Source organism: Mustela lutreola, chromosome 1 (genome assembly GCF_030435805.1).
Source record: "Mustela lutreola isolate mMusLut2 chromosome 1, mMusLut2.pri, whole genome shotgun sequence".
NCBI lineage: Eukaryota > Metazoa > Chordata > Mammalia > Carnivora > Mustelidae > Mustela > Mustela lutreola.
In genome coordinates this window covers 33,289,116-33,300,298 of record NC_081290.1, presented here as the reverse complement: position 1 = coordinate 33,300,298, position 11,183 = coordinate 33,289,116, and the positions used below count along the sequence as shown (strand labels likewise).

Here is an 11,183-nt window from a genome sequence, read left to right as displayed (position 1 = left end):
TGAGCTGCCGCTTCGGCTCACCCGGGAGGGCTCCGAACGCGGTAGAGAAGGCCAGCATCCTTCCTTCCCACCTGTCTTCCCACTTCCACCACCACCGCTCCCGTGCGCTCAGAAAACAGGAGCAGGCAGACGCCGGAGAAGTCCCTGTCACTTCTCCCAAAGCTGCCCCGTTTCGATGAAAACAAGTTACGCGATGCTTTCCACCGAAAGTAAAAGACACAGATGCTGCGAAAAAACAAAACAAAACAAAAAAACAACAAACGGCGGACACCAACCCTGACTGCAGCCACGCCCTTCCCATGCCGCCCGTCTCGCTCTGCGGAGACCCGGGCTCAGGGTTTGTATTCCTCGTTACGTCACTTCCGCCGCCTGCCCGGCAGGCGCCGATAAACGCTGTTACCATTTCCGGGTCAGTGAGGCCGCCTACGGCGGCGCAGGCGTGAGTATTACCCGGTGTCCAGTCTATGGAGTCAGTTGTTCCCCGCGGCGTCGCGGAGGCAGGAGGTGGTGTCCGAGTGGGGGCCTTTGCCCCGCCAGGATGTTACCGGGCTTGGCCGCCGCCACTGCGGCCCACAGGTGTAGCTGGTCCTCCCTCTGCCGGCTCCATCTGCGCTGCAGGGCGGCGGCCCACGGCTCCAGCGAGCGCCAGGGTGAGTGTCCCGCCTCGGCCGCTGACTCCGCGGCAGCCGGCCTGGAGGAGCAGGCCGAGCTCGGCGCCTCGCCTCGGGCATTTCGGCCGCTTGACCTTCTCCAACCCCAGAACCTTCCTTTTGGGTCTGTGTCTTTGCAGTTCAGCTCGCCCGGGTGGCAGAGACCTCTGACAGCTCTCCCAGACCCTGGTTTTCCCCAGGGCCCTAGCACAACTCCCATGGAAACTGGCCGGTAGCTCCCGGGCCGGGTCACATACTTGAAGCCAACCATTTGTAGCAGATAAAATGCTACGTGCGCATCGCGGTGTCCTGCAATGTCAGCCCCTTTCCCCCAGGCAATGAGAAATTACGGAAACCTAAAAGTGCCAGGATCTTTCGAGTTCATCGGCTCCCCTTCGTTGAGCGCTTTTGGCTCAACAGATTTTCTTGCCCTGCTCCTTTTCCCGTTCTCCTAACTTTTTCCCTTAAATGTCCTAAAAAGGAAGGAGTGAGTGAGGGATGGGGGTGCTACTCATCATTTACGAATCACTCTTAAGTGTGAGGATACGACCATGCCACAGTCATTGAATGAATCCAGTTTTGAATCATAAAGCAAGCTAAGTGTTCAGTTTCGTTGAACGATCTTTACGGTGAAAGCGTGTGTAATGGAGCGGTAACCCAGAAAAACGTGGTTGACGAGAATTTTTATCCCTCTCCTTAAACACTCTTTTCTTACTCAAATTTAAGTTGTCCCGCAGTTTCCAAAATAGCATTGAATTTGTAAGTTTTAGTCCGGCTTACCTACGTTTTTGCCATAGCTTGGGATGCCATAATAGCATGACCCCTCGAAAACAGAGAGAAAAACAGAACCAAATCCGCCCCTAGTCTAATTCCTTAGATTCTCGAGCATAGAGTGTTTACAGATAACATTTTCCAAAAATTCATGTTTGAAAAAGCTTGTAGCATGTTTGTGGCGTGGCAGTAGAAGTTAGAACTTGTAGTCCAGTCAACCAAGTTTAAAAGTAACAAGTTATAGTGACACCTGTACTGTGAAGATAAATGAGAATATATTAGTATCGTTTATTTGTAGTAAATGTAAAAGCTTTTAAAATTTCAGAATGGTTAATTTTAACATCATGTTCTGTGACTTTTTGGTGGGGATAGAAACGTAGAGGTGGTTTTTTTTTTTTTTTTCTATATTGGCAATACAGCTGGTTCTCTTACGAACAAAATGAATCTTCTGATTATACCATACTCCAGAAATCCTCAAGTAAACTTTCTAGCATAGTTGATTCTATTTACCAAGCAATTTTGGCATTTTACACTTAAGTTAGGTATACTGGGTAACCTGTCTTCTAAGTCGGTAGAAAGGACTTGAAATTGTGTAATTTGTAATTATATAGTAATAATAGCCATCATCATACCAAAAATTATGTACTCTTTGTTTCACCCATCTGTGAACCACAGATAATAAGTACCTATTTCTTTGGTCAGGATGACTTTGCAAAGTTCTTTGGAATGTTTATCACCAGAAAATTAAGATGTGTTTTCACACTTAACACATAGTAGGTTTTAGGGGCGCCTGGGTGGCTCAGTGGGTTAAGCCGCTGCCTTCGGCTCAGGTCATGATCTCGGGGTCCCGGGATCGAGTCCCGCATCGGGCTCTCTGCTCAGCGGGGAGCCTGCTTCCTCCTCTCTCTCTCTGCCTGCCTCTCTGCCTACTTGTAATCTCTCTCTGTTAAATAAATAAATAAAATATTAAAAAAAAAAACACATAGTAGGTTTTAAAAATAACCTCCTTTGTGAAAATTTAGTTCCAATAATAACTGAAACAGTTTTTAAAAGGACAGCCATTATCGTAAAATTAAAAAGCATTAGGAAAGGGTACTATTTAAGTCAGATGCATGAAAGGAGAAAGTGATATCTGAAAATTTTCGGGGAAAAATAATCTAAAAACAGATGTTTTTCTTTGTCAAGAAATAAAATTTATGCTTCTAAAACTCTTGTATGGCAGAGGGGGTAGACTTACAAAGAATAAGGAGAGAAGGAAACCGTAAGGGAAATTCTTGCTTTATCTGCATACTTAAAAATGAGAAATGCCTATACACTGAAAGCTCAGTTTAAAGGTGAAAAGGAAAATAGCATTGTAGAGCCTTGCCATCCAAAAGAAAGATAACATGAGCCACGTATGTGATCTTGGGTTGTCTGATAGCCATATGTGAAACAGTAAAAACAGATAATTAATTTTAATATTTAGTTTAATTTAATAATTAATTTTAATATTATTTTATCCAGTATATTAAAAATATTTAAATATGTAACCGAGATCAAATTTTTGAGATATTTTACATCATCTTTTTGTACTAAACCTTCGAAGTCCAGTGTGTATTTTACATTTAGCACATTTTAGTTAAGAATAGTCACATTTCAAGGGCTCAGTGAACAGTGACTACTGTACTGGACAGGGCAGTTATAAAATTAGTATCCCTAATTTATGAAGAATTCTTACATACCAGTGTATCTTCCAGTTTAAAAAAAAAATGAGTGAAGAATATGAATGAGTTCATAAGGGAGTTCAGATGGCATATAAAAATGTAAAATGTACCATACTTACCAATAAGCGTAGAAATAAAAGCCTAAGGATTTGCTACTCATTGCCTGTCTTACATTGGCTATTTTTTCATATTGATACCTCATATTGAGGGTGCAGGAAAGCAGGAACTCTCTTTTTCTATTGATTGGGACATATAATTCAGTGTTCTGGTGGTCAGTTATTCTTTTATGAAAAGAACTTTAGGGGTGCTTGGGTGGCTCAGCCAGGCTTCTGTCTTTGGTTCAGGTCATAATCTCAGAGTCCTGGGATCAAGGAGCCCCGAATCCTGCTCCTTGCTCATCTGGGAGCCTGTTTCACCCTCTGCCTGCTGCGCCACCTATATGTGTGTGCTCTTTCTGTGTCAAATGAGTGAGTAAAATCTTAAAAAAAAAAAACTTTAAAGGTTTATACTTTCTGACCCAGTGATTCTATTTTTTTAAAAGCTTTTATTTATTTGAGAAAGAGCTTGGGGAGGGGGTTGTGGGGGAGGAGCAGAGGGACAGGGACAAGCACACTCCACACAGAGCCTGACATGGGGCTCAATCCCAGAACCCTGAAATCATGACCTGAGCCAAAGGCAGAGACTTAACTGACTGAGTCACCCAGGTGCTGCCCCCGCCACCCCCGAGTGATTCTATTTAAAACTATATAAAAAAATAATCAGATGGGTATTATAATGTGTGCACAAGTTCATTATTCATAGTAATAAATTGATAACATTTATAGTTATAGAGGGTTGGAAACTTAAATATATTATGGTGCCTTTATTATGGGCTGTTGATACATGCAACATTAAAAATCAATTTAGAAGAATAGTGACGGGAAAGTGCTTTTAAATATATATGTTTTATTTATTTGTATGAGAGAGAGAGAGAACATGAGGTGGGGGAGGGTGAGGGGAGAAGCAGACTCTCTGCCAAACAGGGAGCCTGATGTGGGACTCCATCCCTGGACTCCAGGATTGTGACCTGAGCTAAAGACAGTGGAGTGGCTTAACCAACTGAGCCACCCAGGTGCTTTGGGAAAATGCTTTTATACTATTAGGTAAAAGTAGAAAAAAGTATGGTTAAGAATATATACTGTGCTGGGCACCTGGCTGGCTCAGTGGGTTAAGCCGCTGCCTTCGGCTCAGGTCATGATCTCAGGGTCCTGGGATCGAGTCCCGCATCGGGCTCTCTGCTCGGCAGGGAGTCTGCTTCCTCCTCTCTCTCTCTGCCTGCCTCTCTGCCTACTTGTGATCTCTGTCAAATAAATAAAATCTTTAAAAAAAAAAAAAAGAATATATACTGTGCTATTAATAAGTTTCTCTAGAAAAATTTTTTTATTAACTGTATTTTTCAAACAATCTATAATAAACATAATCCTTTTACATTATAAAAATGTGACTTATTTCTGTAGTAAATATTTCCTTTTTAAGTTTCTCTGACTTTTCATAGAACACTTACTTTATTTTTCATATATTTATGCCTTGCCTCATTTGGCAAAAATTTGAGATGGGAGGCTTCTCCTTTAAGTACAGTATACCAAATTAATGGACACATGCTTTTGCTTAAATCTGAGGTTAATAGAAGTGTAGCTTTAAGTAAAAAGTATAAATTAAATTTTTGTATTTTACTCTTGTCTCTAATCTGACAAGAATTTTGTTTTGTTGTGCCCCCCGCCCCCCCCTTTGAAGAACTAACAAAAGACCATTCTGGCAGGCTGACACCATGATTCTATGTAGTTCAAGTTAATGATAGGATTTGTAGCTGTAAAATGAGGCTAACTATACTATGTTCCTCCTAACTTTTAGTGCGTGAGGTTTGGTTCAGCAAAGAGGTCTGAGGCTGGTGCTGAGCTGCTGAAGAAGACAGACATAGTATCCTCCTTTATTGGGCAGATACCAGGAATGAGAAAACATGGCTGAGTGCTAGGAAAGAAGTAAACTGGTGATGGGCTAGAAAGTAGCTACGAGAGGCCATTTCTTTAGATATGCTGAGGAAGCAGTGACTGAGTCAAGTCTTGAAAAATGAAAATGAGCAAGCCAGGTGAAGATCTGTGGTGAAGAGCAATCTGGGTAGAACAAACAGGAACCCTAGAGACCAGACTACTAGTATTCAGGAGCAGAAAAGAAAACTGCTGTGGCTCGGGTAAGGGAGGGGAGGATATGAAATGAAGTTTGAGAGGTACTGGAGCCTTTTAGGCCATAGGTTTAAAAGGCTATACACACACACACACACACACACACACACACATATATAAATAAATTATATATATATAAATAAATTATATATACATATGTATATATAATTTATTTATATATTTGACAGAGAGAGTGAGAGTGAGCACAGGTAGGCACAGGGAGAGGGAGAAGCAGGTTCTCCACTGAGCAGGGAGCCTGATGCGGGGTTCGATCCCAGGACCCTGGGATCACGACCCAAGCCGAAGGCAGTCGCTTTACTGACTGAGCCACCCAGGCGCCCTAAAAGGCAATATTGTAAAAATAGCAGTCTACTTTGTGGAAAATGGGTTTGGAAAGGAGAGCGTGAATTAAAGAGATCTTTTGGGAGTTGCTAGGCAGACAAGGCTGTGGCAAGGCCTTGGTAGCTAGCAATGAAGATGGAGGGAAGTAGATTGCTTTGAGGTATGTTTTGGAATATAAATTATACAATGTGGTAATAGAGGTGAAGTATTTTGGACAGTGGCACTTGGTCAACCCTGAATATATTAGATATTGTTGTTTTTATTTGTCTAAGCAAATATTAATAAGAATTAAGTGCAATAGAAATGTATACCAAGAGGCAGTGCAGGAAGTTGTCCCGATCTCATATTCTTAAAAAAAAAACCCAAAACCAAAAAACAGAACTTCCCTATTGGTGGATAAAAATCACGTCAGTAATAGTCCTCAAGGCTGAGCTACCTGATCTAGGTTACACTTTGCTTGGTAGATGATAGGCACAAAAGATTTTTCTGCATTTTTGGCTAGCCGAAAGAATTAAAGTAGATACTGTTAATATTAGTAGTAATAATAATAGAAGTAATTTAGCAATGACTACATTCTTAGTTTTTAAAAACTTAGGCATTTTTGAAAGTACAGCAAAGTGTTATAGAGTAAAAATTGTGCATAATCTAGATATTTCCCCAGTCACGTTTTTAAAAAGTAGGCTCTGCACCTAGTATGGGGTGCAAACTCACAACCCTAAGATCAGGGGTCACATGCTCTACTGACTGAGCCAGTCAGGTACCCCCGCTAGCCACATTTTTAATAGTTGAAATCCCACTATGTTGTTTTGTCTCTTCCTTTTTTTTAAATGCAGCATGATGAATATTTTCCCACATTCTTAAAAGATTTAAATATATACACAGTGAAAATGTAGGGACCTCTTATAACTTAATTATTTTTCTATTAGGAAATGTTTTAAGTTTTTTCCAGTTTTTGCCATGATAAATATTACCACAAAGAACAATTTTTGCATATTATTGTGTATTTAATGGGCCCAGCATGCCTCTGCTGTGCTACTCTGCTTATTATTGTGTATTTTAAGTTCACACTAACCTCTTATAAAATTAAGTATAACATGATCAACGTCAGTGCTTTAGGAATTTGGGGGCAAAACTACTGAAATAGTCTTTTAAGTAAAGAGATTGATCTTTAGAAGGTGTAAGCTACAATTTTGAGTCTCTAGCCCTTAAATGAGCCAGTAATGAAACAGCACAAACTGCAAGAAATCTTTTTGTTTATAGTTATGGTTATTGCAGGAGCAGCATATCCAGAAGATAGAATCGTCAGTTTGCATGAGACAGAGTTTCTTTTGTTGTTTGTTGTAGTGTGAAAAAGAGGGCCAAATTTTCTCTTAAAGCCAGAGGAAATGGTAGGTGACAAACCAAATTGGAGAGAGGAGACAAGTGCTTATCAGCAGTGATTGTGAGGAGCTACAGAGGCAATAACAGTAAAAAAGGAAGAGACGACTGATTGTTGTAACTTGATTGACAAGATAAGAGTCTCTCCGCAGTCTTGATGAAGATACAGCTCTTATATATATACAGTGATGAGAAGTCCTCGTCCAAGCCCATAGAACTGTGAGCACCAAACTTTCAAAAAGACTAATCTTCTGTGTGTAGCTTATTTTAGATGTTACCTTGAAGAAAGGATATATTAGTGGTGGGTACTATTTTTTTTAAACTGTTTTTCTGCATCCTAGTATTAACTAATGAATTCAGTAATTGATTTAAAAATGGCTCTTTCTTTCTTTCTTTCTTTCTTTCTTTCTTTCTTTCTTTCTTTCTTTTTGAAGATTATTTATTAGAGAGAGAGAGAGCAAGCACAAGCAGAGGGAGAGGGAGAAGTAGAGTCCCTGCAAAGCAGGGAGCCCTTCATGACCTGAGCCAAAGGCAGGCGCTTAACTGACTAAGTCACCCAGGCACCTGCGCGTTTCCTTTTTTTTTTTTTTTTTTTTTAATGGTTGTCTTTCAGTTGCTGTGTTTTAGATATTATATTTGGCTTATTGAATCAAATGTGGTCCTATATATTTTTTAGAATATAAAATGTTAAAGATGGTAATGTATTCTTCAAGTTTTTGCAGTTTTTGATCTTGCATTAATGCCTGATGTGTACTTTTGAAGTTGCTGATACCTGAAATTCTACTGAAGTTAAAAATTAAGGACTTTTTGGGACAGCTAGCAAGGTTATTTCTAGGTTAGTGTCTAAAGAATGCAGGAGTCAATTTGAAGAGACCCTTTTGGCCAAAAATGGGACCATTTGACCATTAATCAGAGCAACTAAAATGGATTGAAATAGATCAAATAATGTTTAAATCTACAAAATGATACATATACAAATTACTGTGTCACTACTTCAGGATAGTATGTAGTGAACTCATTATTTTGAGAACTGGTAAGTAAGGAGAAAATTTAGTCTGATTTTCTTGTAAACTGTACTGCTGAGTGACCACATATATGTGGGGAATTTTCTTTTTGAAGTATTCTGACAAATGAAGAAGTGGTAAAATTTGAATATCACCATTTTATACCCACCTAATGGGTAAATGGTTCTGGGCACTGAACAATAGCAGATACTACACAAATAAAGAAAGACAACCAAATATGTGGTACTTGATGAAAACACTTCCACTGCTTTTTTTTTTTTTTTTTTTAAAGTAGGCTCTAGGCCCAACATGGGGCTCAAACTCAAGACGGTGAGATCAGGAGCTGCTAACTATACCAGCTGAGCCAGGCGTCCCAGAACTCATCACTGCTTAGTAAATAGTGTTTGTTCTAATAAAAAGAATTAGAACTTAGATAAAACCTTCACATCCATGGATTTATATAGAAAATACAGAAGAACAGGTTAAACAACACCATGGGAATTAAGTCAGGAAAATTCAGATTGGAAAACTACCAGGACAAAAATTTAAGGTAAATAACCTGATTTCTTCAATTTAAAAATGGCTCTTTAAAAAAAAAAAAAAAAGACATCCTGGGGGCACCTGGGTGGTTCAGTCGGTGACTGAGTGACTCTTGATCTTAGCTCAGGTCTTGATCTCAGGGTTATGGGTTCAGGCCCTGTGTTGAAAAAAAAAAAAAAAAATACATCCTGTGGCTTTCAGGAGACTCAGAAGACATCTCAGTCAACAATAGTAAATGGATCTTATTAGGATCTGTTTATACACAAAAAATTATAACACTTGCAACAGTTGGAAATTGATGATATTTGATGATATAAAGCATTGCTTATTTTTTATCATGGTCGTTTGGCTGTGTTTTTTAGTTCTTGTCTTTTAGAATACATATGGAAAATTTTATGAATTTAATTATTTTATGTCTGAGGCGTGCCTGGGTGGCTCAGTAAGTTAAGCGTCTGGCTTTGGCTCAGGTCATGATCCCAGGGTTCTGGGATTAAGCCCCACGTTGGGCTCCCTGCTCAATGGGGAGTCCCCATCCTTCTTTGCCTCTGACCCTTCCTGCAGCTTGTGCTCTCTACCTCAAATAAATAAAGTCTTTATAAATAAACATATAAATAATTTTATGTCTGAGATTTGCATCAAATTAACATGGAGGTGAGGAAGTATTGGTGCAGGTAGATATGAGACTAGGTTCACCATGAGTTGATAATTGCTGAAGATGGGCAATGAGCACCTGGCCATTTATTGTACTGTTTTTTCCTACCTCTGCATATGTTTGAAATTTTCTGTAATGTTTGAAGAACTAAGGAGAACCTTGAAAAAATCTAGAATCAAATCATGGAGATATTTATATTCTTTTTTTTTTTTTTTGACACAGAGAAAGATCACAAGTAGGCAGAGAGGCAGGCAGAGAGAGAGGGGGAAGCAGTCTCCCCACTGAGCAGAGAGAGATGCGGGGCTCGATCCCAGGACCCCGAGATCATGACCTGGGCTGAAGGCAGAGGCTTAACCCACTGAGCCACCCAGGCGCCCCGGAAATATTTATATTCTGAGGGAGGATTTTTTCAACTGTGAAGTAGGGACAGCTGGATGGCACAGTCGGTTAAGCATCTGCCTTTGGCTCAGGTCGTGATCCTGGGGTCCTGGTATTGAGTCCTGCATCAGACTCTTTGCTCAGAGGGGAGCCTGCTTGTCCCTCTCCCTGATGTTCCCTCTGCTTTTGCGCTTGCACGCGCTCTCTCTCTCTCTCTCTCTCTCTCTGACAAATAAATAATATCTTAAAAAAAAAAAGACTTGAGTAGTCTCTCTTTAAACACTTTAGCACAGCTTATAAAAGCATTGTATCAGTGGGTGGAAAAAAGCATTGGTGGCATGTTGGCTTTGTTAGGTAATAATCACAAAAGATACCTTGGATTGGACTGACAACACCAGTGGCCACGGTAAACAGGATGCTTTTCTGGAGGGTGCGTTTCTTAGGAAAATTTGCTTTAGTCCTTGCTTCACTGATTTGGCTAATAGTAACAGATTTTACTTTTTTAAAAATATTTATTTATTTATTTGCCAGAGAAAGAAAGAGTGAACACAAGTAGGGGGAGCAGCAAGCAGAGGAGAGGGAGAACCAGGCTCCCCGCTGAGTGGGGAGCCCAATGTAGGACTCAATCCCAGGACCCTGGGATCATGACTTGAACCCAAGGCAGAGCTTAACAACTGAGCCACCCAGTCACCCCTAGGCTACACATTTTAATGTGCAAGGAGGTGCATTATTATATTTGCTTTACTTTAGTGTAAGAGTAAGCCTTTAAAAAAATAGAGGCAAATGCCCCAAAACATACTGGGCCTTCAACAATTATTTGCCAAATAAGGGAAACAATAAGTTGACAGAGATCACAAGGAGGCCGATAGGCAGGCAGAGAGAGAGAGAGAGAGAGAGGAGGAAGCAGGCTCCCTGCTGAGCAGAGAGCCTGATGTGGACCTCGATCCCAGGACCTTGGGAACTTGGACCTGGGATCATGACCTGAGCTGAATGTAGACGCTTTAACCCACTGAGCCACCCAGGTGCCCCTGGAAGATCATTATTAAGCAGTTAGAAAACTTTCACCCTCAGGGTGCATGGCTAGCTCAGTAGGTAAAGCACATGGCCCTCAATCTCAAGGTGGAGTTCAGTCCCCCAGTTGGGTGAGAGATTACTTAGGGGGAAAAAAAAAGGAAAGAAAGAAAAGTTCCAGCCCTTAAATGCATAACCCTCCACTCAGGAAAAACTTGACTATCTCTAATGATATACCTTCATTATTTCAGCTAACACTTTAAAAAATATGTAAATTATTCACAAGATGTTCAAGGTCTAGTACTCATAATTTAAAAAAAAAGAGAGAGAAAGAGGGTCACATGAAAGTAAAGACAGATTTAGTTTTCTGCCACTTCAGTGCAAGTGTGGAATATATTTTTCTTCAGTATTTCAGCCCTCCAAAGCCCACAGTCAACGAGATGCAGCAGCTGAAGTGCTTTGTAATTAGTCTTCTATTCTTCCTTCAATTAGAATTCCTGTGTACTGAGGGATCTCACCAAATGTTGATCTAATTA

The 11,183-nt window shown here is 40.4% G+C and overlaps 1 protein-coding gene across 3 annotated transcripts in view; it reads left to right on the top strand.

Annotated features, from left to right (window-relative positions):
* The first annotated feature begins 401 nt into the window (after window positions 1-401).
* Window positions 402-11,183, top strand: part of SLC30A9 (solute carrier family 30 member 9) — an 88,605-nt gene continuing 77,823 nt past the window's right edge. For all 3 annotated transcript variants that reach the window (XM_059162569.1, XM_059162559.1, XM_059162549.1), the window contains exon 1: window positions 402-650. In XM_059162569.1, the coding sequence (XP_059018552.1) occupies window positions 539-650 (112 nt within the window). In that variant the 5' untranslated portion in view covers window positions 402-538. The remainder of the gene's footprint in view (window positions 651-11,183) is intronic.